The 20,801-nt window shown below is 59.8% G+C and overlaps 1 protein-coding gene across 1 annotated transcript; it reads right to left on the bottom strand.

The window, feature by feature from the left end:
• Positions 1 to 788: 788 nt before the first annotated feature.
• On the bottom strand, positions 789 to 20,740 carry ANKRD52 (ankyrin repeat domain 52). The gene is made up of 28 exons (XM_082781315.1): positions 20,651 to 20,740; positions 18,206 to 18,289; positions 15,982 to 16,060; positions 14,729 to 14,799; positions 12,896 to 13,096; positions 12,689 to 12,776; positions 12,408 to 12,550; positions 12,042 to 12,254; positions 11,844 to 11,922; positions 11,096 to 11,210; positions 10,926 to 11,008; positions 10,726 to 10,843; positions 9,706 to 9,774; positions 9,117 to 9,257; positions 8,910 to 8,987; positions 8,474 to 8,585; positions 7,792 to 7,863; positions 7,163 to 7,364; positions 6,689 to 6,776; positions 6,446 to 6,563; positions 5,986 to 6,205; positions 4,956 to 5,043; positions 4,330 to 4,413; positions 3,905 to 4,050; positions 3,538 to 3,620; positions 2,976 to 3,058; positions 2,608 to 2,699; positions 789 to 1,846 (listed from the first exon to the last, which is right to left on the bottom strand). The coding sequence occupies exons 1-28, from the start codon at positions 20,675 to 20,677 to the stop codon at positions 1,602 to 1,604; spliced, it is 3,222 nt and encodes a 1,073-aa protein (XP_082637441.1). The 5' UTR covers positions 20,678 to 20,740; the 3' UTR covers positions 789 to 1,601.
• Positions 20,741 to 20,801: the final 61 nt, after the last annotated feature.

The following is a 20,801-nucleotide window of genomic DNA, read 5'->3' as shown; positions in this document are numbered from 1 at the left end:
GCCGCACGAGGCTCGCGCGTCCCCGGGCCGGGCGGTCGACCGACCGAGAGGCACCGGACGGACGGAGAGAGGAGGCTGGAGCCTCCCCCCGAGCCTCCTCCCTGCTCCCCTCCTGCCCGGAGGAGGCTTTTTGCCCTGTCGGCCCGTTCTCGATCTCTGCACCCCGGTCTTTGGCTTCGAACGGACTCGTGGTATGGAGAAAGAGCATTGGTTTTGCACATGGTACTGTTACAGTAATTCGGAAGGAAAAAAATAAAATAAATTGAAAAAAAAAAAATCCAAAACAGTGCAACATTCTCAAATGCTTCAAACCTGCATTATAAATATGATTTCTAAAATTAAAAAAAGAAAACCCAAAACAAAAAACAATGATCCCACATACACGCACGCTAGTAAAACCTGCCAGGATGCTGCATTAGAAAAATAAACACAGACTTACTTAGGGTTGTGAATAAGGACTTCGAAGTGCATTTTTTTTCCCTATTTAAAGGAACTAAAGGAACTAGAACTTTCAGATTTTTTTAGTGATTTTTGTTGTTTTTTTTTTAAAGGTAAATGCTCATTTTTAAAGGTAAATGCTCATTTCTTTATAAATAACTCTTTTTTTTTTTAAAAAAAAAAAAAAAAAGCAACACTGACTTTCGCATGGAAACAGCCATGCAACAGAATCATAGAACAGAACATCATGAGCTGGAAAGGACCCCGAAGGATCGTCAGTCCAACTCCAGCACAGAGAACAAAAATCCAAAAAAGAATCGTTTCTTAGGATCCAACATTTTGCTGAGGAAAAAAAAAAAAAAAAAAAAAGAACAAAAAAACAACAGAATCCCTAAAGTGCCTGGTGGAGGGAGGGAGGTTCCAGCAGCGCATCCGCGGCGAGCAGCCCGCGGGGTTGGGCAGCAGCACCCGTTTTTGCATAAAAATGACAGCTGCCAAAAGGATATTTTAGTGTCCCAGGTACAGTAGATCTTGATTCAAGTGTTTGTATTGGAATCGAAGGATGAGCGTGAGAAAAGTGACTCAGAGAGAGGAGCAGTTACAGTGGCACTTGGCCAGGAGCCAGCGCCCACCCCAGCGGCTGCGAGGCCGTCCAGTTCCCAAATCCCCCCCAGACCCCACCAAGAGTTCAGGCTTCCCCCTCCCGGCTGGCAGCGGCGCGGGGACACCGCCACCCTCGAGGGCAGGGGACTGGGAAGATTTTGATCCACCCCAAAAGCTGGGAGCCGAATCCCCTTCCCAGGCCACCGGATGGTCCCAACCGGCTGCTTTTTTTTTTTTTTTTTTTTTTTTAATTTGATTTTTTTTCGCATTTTGGTTCTCTCCGGCCAAGGAGCCAGCAGCAGCCCGGAGGCCACGCAGAGATGGGAGCGTGCGTTTGGAGGGGGGGGGACTCACAGAGCAGCGCCGCCAACTGCTCGTCACGCCAATTAGCAGCTTCGGCACCGCACCGGCACCCCGGCAAGAAGAGGAAGAAGCGCTGAACTCTTGGTCTACCCGGCCACGCTAGAAGGCCTGCCCAGTCTTGTTCTCCTTTAAAGTGCCCTATATTTATAGAATTTCTAAATAAATATAATAAGATATTAGGTCACCCATAGTTTAAGCTACTCCGAGTAACAGCCGTCTAAGCCGATGGCATTGTGCCGGTCCTTGCTGTAGGGGCAGGTGCTGCCGTTGGGCAGGGCCCCGCAGGCCGCGGTTTTGGCTGCAATGCCGCAGTTCTTGAGGAGGTTGAAGCTGAAAGAGCTGATGGCGTCTTTAGGTGGGAAAGGCTTCATGGTGGAGAGGATAAGTGCCAGGCAGTCGGCTACGTCCTTGTTGGGAGCGCATGCCAAGGCTGGGGTATGACCTAGGACAGAGCCAGCGGTGAAGGCGGTGCCGGTGTGAGCCAGGGCTGCCCCCCCCGGGACCCCCAGCCCACGGCCCTGCTCCTGCCCCGCATGTGGATGGACCCACGCTGCTTGGGCCTTCAACAGCTCTAGGCCGTGCTGATTTCCAGACAAGTCTGGACCCTGAATTGGATTGCTTTGACTGGGGTGGGTTTTATCCCCTGCGTGGAGGGGCTGCAGCTTCCGTCTGCCTTTAGCTCTGAGGAGCTGCTTCTGGGCACCGGCAATCCTCACAATTTCAGCGGCCGCTTTGAAGCGTGCCAGGATCAGCAGGAGACGAATTAAAAAAGCCTCAGAAGCCCTGGCAGCAGGGCAGACGTAATGATACTGCTCACAACTTAAAGCTATTCCAGCAGAGCAAAAACTCTGCTGGGAGAAAAAGCTTCTGGCTGCAAAAAGCAGCTTCTGCCAACTCGCAAGTGAGTCAATAGCTTATCAGTGGCTCAGCCAGGGCTGGTTTTGTGCCTGCCCACACCTGACGGGCGAGACCGACAGCAACCAGAATGCACGGGGGTAAAAGATGTATCTGAAACCCCTGTGGGACCTGGAAACACTTTCCCCGGGGATGATGGCACACCAGCCTCCTCACCCAGGCTGGGAACGTGGAGCTCGGCTGCAGAAGGGATGGGAAATCCTCCCCGTGCCAGCCGAGCGCCTCGCCTGGCAGCCCCCGCGCCCCGAGACACCTCACAAGACCCGGCTACCCACGGGGGGCACGCACCTTCTTCATCCACAGCCAGCACGGTGGCACCTCTGCTGAGCAGGGCCTGGACGACGGCGGCCAGCCCGTTCCGCGCTGCGATGTGGAGCGGCCTGGGAGAGAGGAGGCAGCGGTCAGGGCACCGAGCAGGGGCAGCAGCCGGGCTCTGGCTCCACATGAGCAGCCAGATCGGCAGCAGGGCCACCCCCTGCACCACACACTGGGCAGGCACTCCAGGCACAAGTGCCCTCAGCTCTCACCACATGCACAAAGCCATAACACACCTCCTTCCACTCTCCCCTCTCCTCTTTCCCCTCTCGCCCATGCCTCACCCCCACCAGCCAGCCCTGTGTTTTTCCCTCACTGGTGCCAGCTGTCCAAATACTCACATCTGCAGAGCACTGTTACTTGCATTGATAAGGCCAAGGTCTTGGGTTTCCCCCAGGATCAACAAGGCACACTTTTCATGACCCTGGAAAGGAGAGAGAACTGTTTATAGCGCACGATCAGGAAGGCAGGGGTCGCAGATGGGACTCGGCTGCTGTCTGAGCAGAATATTCGACCCCCTGGGATTCAGAAGCATTCCCTGAACGTGTCCTTCTGGAACAGTTTACCACTTCTGAGGGCCTGAAAAGAGAGCTACTGTCCCCTCCACCTCCTCCTTTGCAGCGTCTCTTTTTTCACACTGGGCACCCTGATCACAAACCTCCTGCTTCCCCCATGGATGACACCGAGCACAGAGAAGGGTCCACAGAGAAAGTACAGACCAGTGCTACAGACTAAGCTGCTTAAAACTGGATCAGGAGCATATGTACAGACCGAGACAGGCAGTCAGAGCAAGCCCAGGACCCTTGCCTCCACGCCAGCAGGGCAGGAGGCTCCCCCCATCGTGGTTTCAAAGCTGCAGGTGATGGTGACGGCAATCGCGGCTGTAAGCGGACGGCTCCTTACCTTGCTGCAGGCCAGGTGAAGAGCTGTGTTCTTGTTGACATCCAGCACAGTTATATTTGCTTTTGCTTGATACAGCAGGAACTCTGAAACAAGGAGGGACAGCTGCCATGGAGAAGGTGCCCAGCTCCCAAAGGACCCAGTGACAGAAGAGGCCCGGGGGGCTCACAACACACCCCAGGGAAAGCTGCTGCTCCATCAGGATGGTTGGCAGCCCTAGGAACAGCTCAAAACACCACATTCCCCACACAGTAAATCTTCCCCTCTCCCCAGAGAGGTGCCAGGTACTGAAGCAGGACACAGACCACGGTGCTGTGCTGCAGAAGCACGCTTCCCCAAGTGCCCGGGGAAGCACCTGCCGGCCACGTACCGACTGCTGCGGTGTGCCCGTTCTCTGAAGCCATCATGAGGGGAGTCCTCCCCAGCTTGTCAGTTGTGTCCACCTCAGCTTGGTGGCGCAGAAGCAGCTGTAAACCATGGATGTTGTCTGCAAAGGCAGCAGCGTGAAGGGGTGTCCTGGGAAGACAAGAGAGCGCGTAAAGAAGAGGGCCCTGCACCCACCCCAGCAACACCACCCAGGCCTACAGACACCAGAGTCCTCCTGTGCCACGGGAAGAGCAGGAACAGCAGGGATTGCTTTCCTCCCCTGGACGTGGCCATTCCCTCCTGCAGCCACCCCACGGGGGCTCACACCCCAGGCAGACCCCGAGGCAGGTCAGGAAGCGGGGGTGCTGCTCCCCTGGCTGGCCACGCACACAGTGGGAACCCCAAGGAGAGGGACGAGTCCGTGCTCACCTTCCTTTGGCATCTCTGCTATTAACAATCTTGGCACCTAATGCTTCCACCAGCATTTCAGCAGTGCCGTCCTGGTTGTTAATTCTGCAGCGGGGACGAGAAGGAAAGTTAGATCAGGGCTGAGCAGCATCAGCGTGTCTGCAGCGGGAGCAAGCAGCAAGCTCCTGCAGCACACTAGTGCAAACAGGAGCTAGTCTGGAGCTGTCTGGGTAAAACACCCTTCATCCTTCTTGGTGCTGGTCAAGGAAACAGCACCGCGTTGGAGCAGCCTCGCCCATCCCTCTGTCAGCCTCCCGCCCCTGGCAGCTCCCTCCAGCTGAAAGCCTGAGGGCATGGGAGCCTGGTACTCGACAGCCCCAGCCGTGCTGCATGCAGACAATGAGATGGCTGCTTTACAGCTCCCGGGGGCCCTCCAGCAGTGCAGCGACCACCTCCCTGCCACGGGGGAGCTGGGACAAGCACATCGTGTAACCCAGAGCTGCTGCTGCCCAGAGAAGGGCCCCTGGTACACAGGGCACGGTTTGGAGCTCCTCCTTCTGCAGGCTCCTGCCCACTCAGACCTCATAACCCCTCTCCCATGTCACCTGGGTGAGAAGAACCCAGGGCAGGTCCCCGGTGCCACTTACACTGCACAGTGCAATGGAGTAAAGGGATTTCCTTCTAGGTACGCAAATGGATTGTGTTCAAGTAACAATTCAAGACAATCTTCATGCCCTGTGAGAAGAAAGGGACATAAACACATCAGTGCCCAGCCTGCAATGGAACAAGAAGGCACCGAAGGCCTCTCCAGCTCTCCCCATGACCAGAGGGAGGCCCCAGGTACCATGGGGTGAAACTGCCCTAACACCATGGGGTGTAACTGAACAGGGGGCTGAGAGCACCCCGCTCCCCTCCACTGTGCACTGCCCCCACCCAAGCAGAACGCCAGAGCAGAGCGCAGCCAACGCAGCGAATCCTGCACCAGGGAGCATGGGAGCTCGGGACCAGAGTGCCCAAGCCCTCCCTTGCTCCAGCACAGGCAGCAGTGCTGTTTCCTCTCTGGCAGCAAAGCTGCTGCACCTCGGGAGGTTTCTAACCCCACACCTTCTCCTGAGGCCACACTGCTGGCTTCCCCTTGAAGCGCTGCGACACCCCCTCACGCTGCTGCATCAGTCCCCCCAGGGCGAGGGCCCAGTAATCCTATAAATCTGTCGGTCCTGGAGGAAGCAGCAGCAGCTATTCCGCAATGGCTGTTTTCATACTTCATTCCTTTAAGGAGCTTGGCAGAGGGAGCAGAACTCCCCACGCCCCTCCCTGGTTTGTGCTGTCTGAATTCACCAGGCTGAACTCAGCGCTGGGCTGACGGCCCCCAGTGCAGCAGGGGACAGAGGGACCAGAGGGACACCCTGGCTCTTCCTGGCAGTCGTTAACAGACACGAAGGCTGAGCCATCATCATCTTACCAGCTTGGCAGTGTCACCGGATTGCTCAGGGCACAGCCACCACGGAGAGAACAACCCCCACACGCTGCCCCAACCACACCCAAAGGCAGTTTTACTGCGTCCTTCTTTTACAGTGTGTCCCAGAACACCAGTAGAGCTTTTTGGTAGAATTCCCTCCTCCCCATCGGTAGCCAAAGCGGAGCAGAGCTGGGAAGGGGCCCAGCCTGGGTCCTTACCGCTGTACGAAGCCCAGTGCATCGGTGAGTAACCGCTATAGTCCACCACAGAGTCCAGAGGGTCAGTAGAGAGGGCTGCCTGCAGCAGGGTCCTCAGGATTTCTAAGTGTCCGCATGCCGAAGCAAAGTGGATCGGGGTGCGGCCTTTGAAATCCCGACACAGAACGAAGGCATCGTGGTCCAGCAGGGCAGCCAGGCAGTCCTCACAGCCCGTCACAGCCTGTGGCCAGGAGAGAGGAGCAGGAGGTCAGACCTCCTCCTCCAACCAGTTAACGACAGAACCAGCCCCTTCTTCCACAGCTCCCTCCTCAAACACTGCACTTCAGGAAGGGAAAAGGGGCACTTTCACTCAGGACTCTCACGGCAAACAGAAACCACCTCCTTGTCCTCCAAGCAGACCCCACGCAGGAGGCCCCCAAGCAGAAGCTGTGGGACTCCGGGCACCCAGAGATGCACTCACCCCTCGATGCAGCGCGGTCCTCCCCCTCTTGTCCGCTGCGTCGGCTGTGGAGCCCTTCTCCAGCAGGAGGTGGACACAGTCAACGTGGCCGTTCATGATCGCCAGCATCAGCGGGGTTCTGCACGGGGGGGAGAGGCAGCAGCAGGGAGAGTGGGCTGGGGCAATCAGCTGGGCTCCAGCGCTGCCCTCTCCTGCCCCCGCCACCCCACAGCACATCCCCGGAGAAACCCCGGCCGCACTCACTGGCCGTGGATGTCCATGACGTCGGTGATGTCTGCCCGCTCCCCGCTGTCTATCAGGAGGTGCAGGGAATCGGTGTTCCCGTTGGCAGCTGGGGAAGACAGGCGAGGAGAGGAGTCGCACACACACACACACACACACGGCTGGGTTCCCTCTTTCCAGCCGCCGCCGCAAACCAAAGGAACGGGCTCGTGCTCAGCAGCCAGGCACACGTGGCTGAGCGAGCTCGTTATGGGGTTGCTAAGCTACAGCACTGATCAGCACGTGCACCGGCTGAGCTGCAAACACGTGCGTGCAGGAGCCGCCAGCATCCTCCCTGCTACCCACTGCTGGGCCGCTTGGACCCTTGGCTGCTCCGGCTCCAAGCATCGCCCTCAGCCTCATCCCTGCACAGCAGCCAGGTGAGGGGCACCCCCGGCACCCCCGGGCTCTGGCCACGCTCCCTCACCACCCCCAGCCCCGTCTGCCCTCCGTTACCTGCGGCGTGGAGAGGGGTCCACTTCCTCTTCCTCTCCTTCACCAGGGCGGATGCGCCGTGGCTGGTGAGCACCTCCACGCACTCCGTGGAGCCTCTCTCCGTGGCGAGGTACAGCGCCGTCCGCCCCTTGTGGTCCCGCACGTCGAGGTTCACGAGGGTTTCGGCAAGTGTCTTTAGGGCTTCACAGTGACCATTATAGGCCTGAGGACAAAGCAGGCGACGTCAAAGCAGTGCCCAGAGAGGCTGCAGCCAGGAGCCCCCGCGCCCCCGGGATGAGATCCTGATCTCCAGGTCCCTGCAGCCCATGCCCCCCGCCTGCACTCCCACCCCATGCAAAGCCCTTGCCCAGACACAGACGAGGGAGGTGGCTCCATACAGCAGCAACCAGAAAGCCCTGGAAAGAACAAGGAGTTTAAAATATGAATCAAAGGGATTTTGCCCACTGGCCTGAGGGGAAAGCCAGTCCCAGGCTGCTGCCTCCTTTCCTCCTTTGCCCTGTGCAGCTCTGACAGATGCCCAGACCCAGCCCGCGCTGCCAGGGAGCAGGCACCTCTCCAGGACACTGCGTGAACCCCAGCCCAGAGCCAAGTGCCCTCTGCTACCCTGGGGCCGGGCCAGCTGTACTTACAGCTAAGTGCAAAGGGCTGACTGGAATGGTGCTTTCCACATCCTCCAGGCAGTTAAAAGACATTTCCAGGAGCTGCAATGGCAAAACCATGAGGTCACAGGTGATCCCTGCAAACAATCTTGGAGGCTTTCACGCACACCCTGTCCACCAGCGGGCTGCAGAGGCACTAAGGAGCAGCTCACCTGCTCCAGAACGATTGGAATTTCAGGTCAGCACCTGCCTTAGCCTGGCTTTGGGCCCTATACAGACAGCCACGTCCCTGCTACCCAGAGGCCTCTCCCCTTCTCGTATGATTTCCTATACCCACATGGCTGTAAACAGAGCTACAAGGCTTTTTCTGTACTGCGAGAGCTCTTCCTTGGCACAAGCCTCCAGGTTTTCTTTTAAAATCCCAGCCTTGCTGTGTTGCCAGGGTTTTAAGCAAGACATCCACACGTCCCCCTTGCCAGGTAACAAGGCTGCTTTCTCTCAGGCCCAGGTCTTTCCTCTGTGCTATTCCCAGCACAAAGGCTCCCCACGAGTCCCTGAGGTTTTTCATTAAACCCATTTCCCTTCTGCCTGGGCAAACACTGCCACTGCACTGCCTGCAACGCACACAGTGACACTGCAGGGCTGGACGAGTCCCTTCTGAGGGACCTTCCCCCATCTCCTGCCAGCCCAGAGGGTTTTCTCACTTACTCACCAGCTCAAGGTTCTGCCTGTTGCCGTACGCAGCTGCATAGTGGACAGCAGTATAGCCCTGCTTGTCCCGGAGGGATGGGTCAGCACCATTATCCAGCAAGAACTCTAAACAACTGCAACGAGCAAGAGAACGGGAGAATAAGAAAATGGGGAGATCAGAGAGGGAGAGCTATGCAGGGCCTCCCCCCCTTTGATCCACGAGCAGATGCTGTACGAATCCCTTCAAGGCATGGAGCACACGCACACCCCCCGGGGGACCTGGCAGTAGGACCAGAGCGATGGCCAGGTTTGCTCAAGAGATCAGCAAATGCTTCCTCCAACACGTCACTGCTCAGCTCAGAGCAGGCAGAAGCGAGGTTACTTCTAGCGGCCGCATGCAGGGCCCGGGGACAGGGTAAACAACAAACCACGGCCAGGCGGGGCTGGCAGCGACTCACAAGAACGCCTCCTTCAGCCTGGACTCCTTCAGCGGCTCCTCGTCAGTGTCATGGCTGTTTCCTGAATGAGTCTCTGCTCTGGAAGGTCAGGGGCCTGCATCAGTTTGCTGAGCATCCCCTCCTACTCACCCTCCTCTTCACAAGGCAGCAGAACATCCCCTCCCGCCTCGCACCAGCGCATCCAGCCCAGCGCCGAGACGCACTCACCTCCTGTACGTGTCCGAAGCAGCAGCATAGTGTAAGGGGGTACAGCCTTTACAGTCAGCCTCGTTAATACTGGCTCCTGCAGTGACCAGTGTCACCGTACACTGGTAGCTGCCGTTGGCAGCTGCGTAGTGCAGTGGAGTCCTGCAAAGGGGAAAGCAGAATGGGGCTTAGGGGCATTGCTTGGCACAGGGGGAGAAACCCTACAGGCACCACGGCAGGAGCTGGGGAACCAGCCCCCCCCAGCTGCTGAGCTGCACCCTGTGCTGGCTCGAGGCTTTGGGTCGGCTGCTCCTTCTGAAGAGCCAGAGCCCTTGGGGCATGAGGGGAGTTCAGAAAGCAGCATACGCAGGGGACCGAATCCAAAAAGCTCCCTGGAGGTGGTGTCGTGCCTCCTGCTAACAAGCCCAATCAACCAGCCTGCCCAGAGTCAGAGCTGGCATCCTCACTCCCTAACGCCCAGCTCAGCCCCGCACCTTGCCGTAAGGCTTCAAACACCAAGTGCAGCAAAGGCCTTGGGAAGGTCCCAGCCCAAACCCAGCTCTTTCTGAGGCTGGAGGAATCACCTTGGCAAGGCTCCCAGCATGCTTACCTTCCAAATTTATCTCTCCTCCTCAAGTCAGCACCGCTGCTCAACAGCAAATTAAGACATTCAACGTTCCTGCAGGAGTTAGGGAGGGGAGTTAGACACAGAGGAGAAGGGAGCGCAGCAGAACACAGACTCCTCCTAGTTGCAGACAAGACAAGCTACACTTCTCGGGCACGCAGCCTGGATGTGCTGAAGCTCCATTCAGTCTGTCATCTCCAGGCAGCATAACAACCACAGCCATGGCTGGATGCTGCTCGTACAAAGCTCTTCCCTGCTCTCTAGTGAAATAACCCTTCCAGGCTTCCTGCCTCGCCAGCGCTACCCTGCACTGCGTGGAGCTCTCCGACAACCAGGCAATTACAGAGAGACATTTGCTGTGGCATTAGCGCAGCTGACGCACTGGATTTTATGCTACAAAAAAAAAAAAAATAAAAAAAATCTAGGATTTCTGGCTTCTGCGTCACTGCTTTGTTCCTGCTGCTAAGGCCGGGTGAGAGCGCTGCACGGCGAGGGCCGGGTCTGTCACCAGCTCCATGCAGCCGAACAGGAGCGAGGTCCCTGGCGGGACGCTGCCCCTCTGCTGTGCCGCTGCGGCAGCGCTCGTTTGCAACACGCCGCGTGAAATCAAACTCCCTGGCACACAACACGAGGCGTTTGCACAGCCAGCTAAATCCCCGCTGCTTTTCAGGCGACGGCTTGTGACCCCTTCACAAACAGCCAGCCGAGGAAGTGTTTTAGCCCCGTCTTAAAGAAGGGTAAACAGCCACAGAAGGGAGTGGCTGGGACAAGTCGCAGCAGCAGAACAGGGCCAAACGGTTTCCCTCTCCATTCCTGGCTAGGAACCCGTGTCTCTGCTGCCTCCCACATCCACACATCCCAGGGGTCTGCCAACCCTGGCCGAGCACTGCACTGGGCTGCTCGTGCCACGCGCTGCAGCGCACGGACAGAGAGCAGGGTCTGGGCTGGGGGCAGGCAGCGACGCTCCTGCCCCAACATGGGACCAAAGCCCTGGGCACGGCTCACCCTCCAGAAGCAGCAGCGTGGAGGCAAGTCCTCCCAAGGTTGTCAGGTGTGTTGATATCGAAGCCTGCGGACAGCACGTGCTCGTTGCTCAGCGAGGAGACGATACTGTACAACTGACCTGCGGGAGGGGCAGGGGGTCAGGGGGCTGCGGGGGCTCTCCCCAGTGCCCCCCCCAGCAGGGGGGCAGCCGAGCCACTCACCTGAGGAAAGTAGCTTACGACAACAGTCTGAAAATCCAAAGAGAACAGCTAAGTGCAGAGGGAACATGTCGTGGATCCCACGCCTGCCAGGGGACGAGACGGGGTCAGCGTGGATCGATTCCGCATCCTCCAGCCCGGGGTGGGGGGAGAGGGTGGAATTGTTTCCTTACCTTGCAGTGTCAGCACCATTCGTCATCAAAGTACTAATTAGCAGCTCGTGGCCATATCTAGCAGCAACGTGGAGGGGGGTATTGCCGTATTTGTCAGCACAGTCAATCTCACTGCCTGGGAAGGGAAAGCCAAACGCTGGTGAGTGGATTCTGAATTCCAGCCCCAGGCAGCGACCCGGCTCCGAAGGGGACTCGAGCTGCAGCAGGGAGGGACGAACGAGCAGCCCTGCTCCGATGGCTGTGTCCCATCTCAGGGACACATTATTGCTGGTAACTTGAGGCCATTCTGCACTGTGCAGAACTGCAAACTGCTGTCTGTGCTGGGAGCCCGCGTGTATCCCGCCGGCACAGGCATTAGATCTCCCCCCGTCCCCAAGGAGAGGATGTGGTAGCCCCCCCAGGTCCCCAGCTGAACCCTTGGGGTGCCTGCCAAGTCCGCAGCCCTCTCACAGGAATATTGTCTTTCAGGCTGGACGCAGAGCAGGCACGTTCTTCGGCCCCAGCAGCTCTGACCTGGCTGGAATTTCAGTGCCCTGGTTTGCACTGCACTGCCCTTGGGAGCTCCTGTGACCTCCACCACCCTCCCCAAGCACAGGGCCCTCCGCAGCAGCCCCAAGAGCACAGAAGTGAATTTGAGAGATAATTACAGAGCTCTGAGACCCTCTGAGCAAACACCCAGGTGGAGGAAGGTGCTGAGCAGCACAGGATAAGGAGGGGGTAGCCCGAGGCTGAAGAAGAAGCCACTCACCATTCTGAATGAGGATCTGCGAACGCGTGAACCGCCCGTGGATGGCAGCCATGTGCAAGGGGCTCTTCCCTTCCTTACTCTGCAGAGAGCAGAAGCGAGGCTGAGGTCGCATCGGGCTCCTGCCACCACCCCAAGCTCGGCCCTGGGGCAGCAGGGCCCCGCGACCCCAGCCCAGGGCTCAGCCCCTCAGCACCAGACCTGAAAGTTGACGTCGGCCCCGTTGTTCACGAGGAGCTCCAGGCACAGGGCCCCGTTGGTGGAGACGGCAGCAAAGTGCAGAGGGGTGAAGCCCTTCTCGTTAGGCTGATTGACGTTGGCGCCGTAATTGACCAGCTCGTTGGCCACGGCATCTTGGCCCATGTAACAGGCGATGTGAAGTGCAGTGTTACCGAAGGAGTTCGGTTCGTCGATCTGCGGAAGCAGCAAACCCAGAGGATTTGGGGATTCAGGAGGGAAAAAAAAAGCAGCCAAGAAGCAGCCCGTGCTCCCAACACCCCCAACACTCTCTCCCATCTCTGGGCCAGCCTGCCCTGAGCCCCCCAAGCCCCCACACACGGGGCTCACCTCCACGCCCAGCCTCAGCAGGTGACGCACGACCTCGATCTGGCCGCTGGCTGCCGCCGTGTGCAGCAGGGTGTAGCCCTTCTTGTCCTTACACATCACGTCGGCTCCCCGGGCCACCAGCAGCTTCAGAACTTCCAAATGCCCTGTTTGAGGGATGGGGGTGAGAGCCGGGGTCCCCAGGGTGTGGGCACAGCGGCGCGGGGAGCACCGCCAGCCTCGGAGGCGAGGCCACAGACAACAAGGGAGAAGAAACCGGAGCGATGCCCGCAGGGAAAACCTACCCAGAAAAGCTGCCCAGTGGATGGGCTGGCGATCCTTCTTGTCGCAAGTACTCAGGCTGGCCCCTTTGTTTAACAGCAGGTTCACCATCTGGATGAGAAAAAGCAGTGAGGGGGGCAAGGCCGCTGCTCCCCCCGCTGGCCACGGCGAAGGCCGGACCCAGGAGGGGACCCACGCGGGGCCACGGCGCCCGAGCCCACGTCACCGACCTCGAGGTGGCCGCTGTGCACGGCGTGGTGCAGCGCCGTGCGGCCCGTGCGGTCCGCGACGTTGACAGTGCTCAGCAGGGGGATGATGGCCTCCACGCACTTGGTGGCCCGGTTGGCAGCGGCGACGTGCAGAGGCGTTTGCCAATACTTGTCGCGGGCATTGACGTCTGCCGAGTGCTTCAGGAGGAGGTGAAGTGCTTTCTGGCAGGACGAGAGGAAAGCACAGCTCTCACCCGGCCCCCTAGGACCTGCAGGAGCCCCCGGCAAGGTGAGGGGGAGCTGCAGCTCGGCCCATCTCCTGCTTCCAGCCCACGCCGAGCTGCCCGGGTCCACAACAGCCCCGAGAGCCGGCACTGAAACTGCTCTGCACGCTCACAAGGCTTCTCCCTGAAGGGAAGGACTGGTTTTGCTTTTGTGTCCCCAATGACACTGGGGAGCCCGTGTACGGCTGTGGTTCAGCATGTTATCACAGAGAAAGGGGGAGAGGAAAAGACAGCGAAAAGACTCCAGGAATGAGCAGGGAGAAGGGAAAATAGCCCGGCTCAAACACCTGTGTGAACCCTCCAGCCCTCACGCAGGCTGCTGCAGCCCCATCTGGCTGCTCCCAGTGCTCCCTCCAGGCTGGAGATCAGCGCGAGGGACTCGAATGAGCCAGACTCGTCCCACCCCAGCACAGCAGCGAAACGTGGCTGCACAGGGGCAGTGGCACAGGAAAAAGAAGTCTGATTTAGCCATAAATGAGTGCTCATCCATGAGTCCGGAGATGTAACGCACCCAGGGGGACAACAACATAACCCATTGACCTGTATTTTGTAATTATTTCCCCCTTTTGCTGGTAGAGGCTGCTTGCTGTAACCCCATTTCCCTCCCGAGGGGTCGCAGGCTGCCCACTTCCAGCAACCCAGGCTCCCAGCTCGGCTCTTCCCCAAGGGCACACTGCTCCCCTGCCTGCTGGGAGCAGCACGCCCAAGCTGCCAGGCAGCACGCACTGCCAGGGAGCAGGCTGCGAGGAGGAGAAGCCCTGAAGCACACTCCTGAAAAAGCCTCCCCTGGGTCCGAACCCCCACCAAGCACCCAGGGGAAGAACAGAGCGAGAGGCGGCTGCAGCGCCTCTGAGCTGGGGCTGAGGAGCAAGGAGCGTGCTGGAGCTCCAGCCTGACGGCCAAGCAGTCCCAGCTTGCTGAGCTCCCGTGCTCCAGCGACCCGCAGGAACTGTCCACACACGTTCAGAGCCCACAGCAAACGCCCTCAGCAGAGCTTTACGCGAACGTATTTCATCTCGTGTCTGCTGCCAATTAAGAGAATTCATGAAAGCAGCCGATGTGTGGTGACTTGCCCTGCTCGTAAGATTCAGGGCTTCTGATTGCCTGGCTCCGACGTGACCGCAGAGTTGCTCGCTCCCAAGTAGCTCAAAACAGGACAAAGTTAAGTGGGATGAAGTTAAGCCCACAGAAGCTAAATGTCGGGAAATCTTTCAAATGAGATCTGTTGGAATCAGCTCCCAAGAGACGGGGCGAGAGCCCCTCAAAGAAAAGTAAAGCTGGATTAGACAAAGCCCTTGGGAAAGGGGACAAGGCAGGGAGGAGGATGCTGTGCGGAAAATCCACACGTAGCTCCTGAAGGATGGAGGGAAGGGAACCAAGAGGATCCTCTCCAGTTCTCATTTTCAGCCTCTGAATTACGAGTTCATCTCTCCGCTTCAACGAGAACACCCAGCCCAGCTGAAACCAGGCAAGATGGAAAGGGGAGAAGCACGGCCCCCTCCTCCTGTCAGCGCCCAGCGCCTCCACGCAAGGAGCCGATGAAGCCAGAGGCACAGCAGAGGGAACCTACCTCGTTACGAGAAGCCGCAGCGCGGTGTAATGGGGTGAGCCAGACAGTGTCCTTTGCGTTAACGTTAGCACCTGAGGAGGAACAAAAGGAGAGGGTCAGGGAACAGAGGTGACCAACTGCCCCTGCTCCACAGCAGGTCTGCGGCCACCTGAGACTCCTGCCGGGCACCAGCACCGGTTCTGCTGCACAAAGGGCCCCGTGCTGGGCTTTGGGTGAGCACCAGCCCCATGGAGTGCACGGGGAACAAGCTGTGCCCCTTGGAGACTGCGCCAGTGCGCTGCACAGGATGCAAGGCAGAGGAAAGAGACTGCATCTCCCAGGCTGCCGCTTCCCCACCGAGCCAAATAACCCCGGCAGAGACCCAGCACGCAGTTCTGCTCGTTGCTTTAATAAAAGACACTTGAGACACACAAAAACAACAACCCAAACCAGAGTATTTCAGGCTGGGAGCTGTGGGCACTGCGGGCTCTGTATTAGAAAGGAAAGCTGACAGATCACTGCCACCCCCGCTCCAGATTTGTGCCCAGCACTTAGGTCCAGTGACCCCAGAAGCCCCTGCTTTCCCCTGCTGGTGAGAACTCAACGCAGACGCATGCAAAAATCAGCACAGGGCACAGAACGGCATCCTGTGCTCCGCAGGAGGAGCTCCACATCCCCGGTCCTCTTTAAGGAGACCTCAGCAGAGCATTTCCCCAGGTCTCTCCTGGTCAGGGGCAGACAGGATTGTGCCAGGGAGGGCCGCGGTGCCCAGAGGCGCTGCAGGGCAGCAGACGAGGAGGCTCCTGGCTGTGCCCAAGCACGAGGCTGGAGGGAAACAAGGGGCAGCTTCACACAGGCAAAAACTCAGCCCAGCCCCTGGGTTTTGAGCTGGCCCCTCATCGTGAGCAGTGAAACCCCGGTCTCCCCTGAGCACCCTGCTGCTCCAGGCACCTCTGGGGTGCCCGTCCCTGCTGCAGCCTCCTCCAGCACCTCCTGACATTGGCCACCTCGCACACATCTCCCTCCTGGCTGGGTTCCCACCTCTGCTATTTCAGCTCCACGATGCTTCTCTGTCTGAACAAACCTCCTCGGATTATAACAACATTTCCTAATCTTCCCCTGGCTGCAGCCCCATTGACTTAACGAGGAGCACACGGCTGCTTGGATGGCAACCAAAAACGATGGCTCTGCACCCCGAGACGTGGAGGGGATCAGAAAGATGCCCCAAAAGTGCCCCAGCACTCGAGACGAGTGCCCCGAGTCCTGGCCCTTACCTGACAGTATGAGGAGCTCGAGGATTGCAACATCTCCTAGGTAGGCAGCAGCATGCAGCGGCGTTCGTCTTTCTTGGTCCTGAGCAGGGATGCAAGGAACAAAAGCTGCGATCAGCTCCGAGGGCCCGGGAGCTTTCACGGCGCAGTCCCTCCCCTGCTCCAGCCTGCCCCAGCAAACGCTGGGAGCACACGCAGACACCGTGGGGCATGGAAAACGGGGAAAACGGCTTAAAATTGGCAGCCTCCTCCGGACCTGCTGCCCTGCAGGACTCCACGGGTCCTTGCTCACGACCCGAGGTAAAAGCCCGGCTGCGCTCCGACAGCGTGCAGACCGTCCTGGCACTTTTATCCTCGGGCCAACAACAAAAAAACACTTAGAGTTACAGACAGCTCCTTCAGCTCCTGCTGAAGGGCAGGAAGGTGCCAAAGCCCCTCTCAGATCCTAGATTGGATTAGCTGAACAAAAAACACCTTTCACTTCTGTTTACTCAGGGCTGGGCCCTGGGTAACCTCTGCCTCGAGGCATTCGGTTCAGGCTTTCCTCGGGGAACATGCCACGTCCTAAAGCCGGGAAGCAAACAAGTAGAAAGCTGGAAGAGCTCAACCCATTTGGAGTCCCAGATTTTGAGCTGGGAGAAAAAAAAAAATAATCGTTTGACATCGAGTTACGAACTGTTTGGGACATGGTGCTGGTTTCATTTTTTTTTTTTTTGCAGCAAGTCGTGCTGGCACAGCCAGGCAGGAGGATGTGAAAGTGAAACCCAGCTGGCAGGTCAGCGAACAAGCAACAACATCTCTAAACCTGCACACAAGAAGGAAATTACGCGTTAACAATCGCGGTTTTATTCCTCCAGCAGCTGCAGAGAGCCCAGCAAAACAATCCCCACACTCTCTCCTCCCAGGAGAGGATGGAGAGCTGCCCGGTCCCTAACCCGAGCAGTCACGGAAAAAAAACCCTCACGCTATCTCGTGTTGAGCTCAGAAGGGATCTGATCGCCAGCCTGGCGCGGTGGCAGCAGCGCAGAGCTGCCCTTACCTCCTCGTGACACCGGCCGGCGCAGCACCGGCCCTGGACCTCACCGGCAGAGCCACGCGGATCGGGGAGCACCGACCCAGGCAGCCCGGCCAGGAGCGAGGCGCTGAACCGGGACGGACCCGGTGAGCCGGCACAGATGGCTGCCATGCGGAGCTCACGGCTCGGCGGTGTTTGGGCTGAGCGCGTGGCGCCTGCTGACCGGCAGCGGTCCAACTGTGCCACCGTGTCACCGAGACACGGGGGCCTGGCGCGGCCGGGGCCGGCGAACCCACCTTGCGGCCGCGCTCCTCATCTGCATCTGCTGCTGTTTGTTAGCGGGAAGCCTGCAAAGCAGGTCGAGGGAACGCAGGCTAACGAGGCAGATGGGAACGTCCTCCCTGCTCCACAGCCTGGCCTTGTTCCGATAAACCACGCTCATCGTCACCAGCCTGGGGCTGACGCGGGTTGGTACCAGCCCGGCCGCTGGCCAGGACCTGGTGGGACTCGTCCCGGTGGCCACCACGTGGGGAATCAGCAGGGTGCATGCTGAGGGGCAGCACCGGGCACGGGGTTCTGCCACCGGCCCCCCCAGGACGCGCTGTGCCCACGGGAACGAGCGTGGAAACCACCCCCAGCCACCAGGCTCCAGACAAACAACGCCTCCCCACACCCCTGAGGCTCGGTCCGCTTCGCTGACCAGCTCAAATCCTCCTTTCCCCTCTGGGCGACCTTATCATGAGACAGACCTCCTCCATCCACACCAAACAATTTGGGGTTGCTGTCCCAAAGGAGAGAAAGGTAAACTCGCAGTGTGACAGGGCTGAGCCTCCACGGAGCCCTCCCACACGCCCCACACCGCTTCCCAGCGATGCTCTGCGCTGCAGAAGGCTTTAGGAAGCTCCTGGGGAAGTACGGGAGCGCCGTTCTTCCACACAACCCATTTTACAGATGGCAAGATCAAGGCAAGGGGACAAAGCTGCAAAGCAAACGGCAGCTGAGCAAGCAGCAAAATGTGAAGTCTTGGCTTCAAAGCCCCAGCTCTGACCATCCTTGCAAAAAGAGCCCACCCCGATGGGGTGCAAGCCTCCCTCGTGCAGCCTGCACCCTCCCCTCTGGCTGAAGAACCGAATCGCTGGGGGAAGGACGGGGAGGGGCAGCGGGGTGCAGGAGGGCCGAGAAGCACAGACAGCACGGCCGGGCAGCACTCACCAGGACGTTGATATTCTCCTTCTGATTCAGCAGCGACCGCACCTCCTCTACATCGCGGTTGAAGATGGCTTGGACCAGAGGAGGCTGCAAAGAGAAAGAGAAGCAGGTGGTGAAGGTGGCAGCACGCGGAGGATGCGGCCAGGCCTGGAGCTGGCCGGGCTCTGCTGCACCAACGAGCTCCTCCGCCTGCTGCTGCCCGGGACAGGCCCAGCGGCCGCATCCAGCACCCCTCGGGTGGCTGTGGCAGGACGCAGCTCCGACGGGCACAGCTCGCCTCCTGCCTTGCATTTTAAGCAAACGAGAAGTCGCTGCTTCTAAAATGACTCGGACAAACTGAAGGGGATTTAACGTCGATGGGGAACGTGGAGGGGAGGGAGGCTGCAGCCAGAGCCGGCACAGCGAGGACGGCACCGGCATCACCAGCACCGGGAAGCCTGCACGCATGGGCCCACGACCCCTTGGCTTGCTCCTGCACCACAGAGGTCACTGAAAATATACCACGGGCTACGTGAGGAGCGGGGTTAAGTCCTTAGCAGCTCAGCCAGCACCAGGGACCAGTTTTCAAGCCAGTACAGGTAGTTTTCATGACATGGATGGCTGTTGGTTGGGGAAACAGGCCAAGGGATTGCTAGGAAAGCCTCCCCACTACCAGAGCCTAAGGAGCGGCACCGATCACAGAGCCAGTGTCCCAACCACAGCCTCCAGCAGCGTGCCCATGGCACAGCTCAGTGCCTGTGCTGCAGAACCCACCACACAGCAGCGCCTGGGCACTGGGACCCCAGTCCCGCTCACAGCCTCGGCACCTTTCCTCCAAGCAGGCTGAAGCCTCCTGCTGCCAGCCAGGTCTTTGCAGACCGCACTCAGGCTTCCCGAGACGCAGCTACGTGATGCCTCACACTCTCCTGCAGAAGGCCTCGTATTTATTGCCTCTCTCCTATCTTTTAAGAAACACCTGCAACGCTACGCTGGCTCCGATGCCACAAAGAGCCTGGCAGAGCCAAGCCTGGAGCTCATCCTGTTCGCTGCTGCTCACATCTCCGAGAAGTCACCTGGCAGGCCCTGGCAAAAAGGGCAGGCAAAGCTCCAGCCAAACTCCTCTCAAGCTGCGCCGTGGGCTGCAGAACCGGCGTCCCGAGCAGCCAGCACCTCCTGCCACATCCCCGGGCACGAGGGCTGCTGCCTGCGCCCCGAGCATCACCTGAGAAGCCAGCACCTGGTTCTCATTCCCCAGCCCTAAGAACAACATCGTGATGCCCCAAACTCTCCGGGGCAGAGGCTGTGGCCGCTCCAGACCCACGCAGCACCCACCATCACCACCCAGACGCCTCCCCGCAGCCCCTCACACCGCGACACGCAGCCGGTGGCCGCTGCTGGCCCCTCGTCTGCAGCCCCAGCACCAAACCGAGGAGCCCTGCAGGTCGCAGCCCGCCGGGGAAACGCCGCCGCCACCGCTCGCCCCGGCCAGCCCCGCGCCGCCCGCCCGCAGCACCAGCACAGCGACAGCGCTTAAACACGGGGAACACATCCCGGGTCAGAGGCAACGCGTGCGTCATTCCCCTGGAATGCAGCAGACTCAGCATCACTCGTTAGACATTAAAAATAATGATAATATAGAGAGATTTTGTTTTAAAAAAAGGAGGAAAGATTCGCAGATGGTAATTATGCCCTGAGCACTTCAGCGGCGCGCGGTTTGCAGCAGCGCTGGCTCTGACACACCCACCCCCCGTTCAGCGAGCCCAATGTTTGGGTAAATGACAAAAAATAACATAAAATAAAATAAAATAAAGCTCCGTTCAAATCGCGCTCAGGGCCCCGGCCCCGTTCCCCCTGCACCCGCCAGGCGCGGGCTCAGCGCCGCCGGATCAACGCCGTCACCGGGGCGAGGGGCAGGCACCGGGGACCCCCGGAGCCCGAACGGAGCCGCTTGGAGGCAAAACCGTGCGGGAGCGGCGGGCTCCGGCGGCCGGGCCCGGGGAAGCGGGGCCGAGCCCCGGCTGCGGGGGGTTCGGGGCCCGGGGCCGGGCCGCGGGCGAGGGCCACGTGCGGGCGCCGAGCGCCCCGGGGGGCGCCCCCGGTACCGGCTCCGTGCCCCGAGACCCCGGGCCGAGCCCCTCGGAGCCGGGTCCCGGCTGCAGGAGCCCAGGCGGCCCGCTCCTTCCCGGGGCCCCGCGCCGCAGGGCGGGCTGCCGAGCGCGGGGCCCGGCGGTGCGGGAGGAACGCGGCGGGGCCCCGAACCGAGCCGGGCCGGGCCCCGCAGGGTGGGAGCGGGCCCGGTGTGGGGGGCTCCGCGGTGGGGCCGAGCCCCGGGAACCGGGAGCCGCGGCCTGGGGCGGCGGCCGGGCCCGGTGCGGCGCGCGCTAGGCCGCGCATCCCCGGGCTCGCGTAGCGGCGCTGCCGGGCGCGGCGCGGGGCAGGGCGGGCGGGGGGCGGCGGCGGCGGCGGTACCTGGTCCGTGATGCTGAGAATCCCCATCTCGGGGCCGCCCTCAGCGCCCAGCTCCCGGCATCGGGCTCCGGCCGCGGCGGCTCCGCTCGGGCGGCTGGCGGGGCGGGGAGCGCCTGAGCCCGCCCACAGCACAGGGAGCGGCCGCCACCGG

Source organism: Aythya marila, assembly GCF_965140915.1.
Source record: "Aythya marila genome assembly, chromosome: 30".
NCBI lineage: Eukaryota > Metazoa > Chordata > Aves > Anseriformes > Anatidae > Aythya > Aythya marila.
This window is presented reverse-complemented; position numbering and strand designations above follow the sequence as displayed.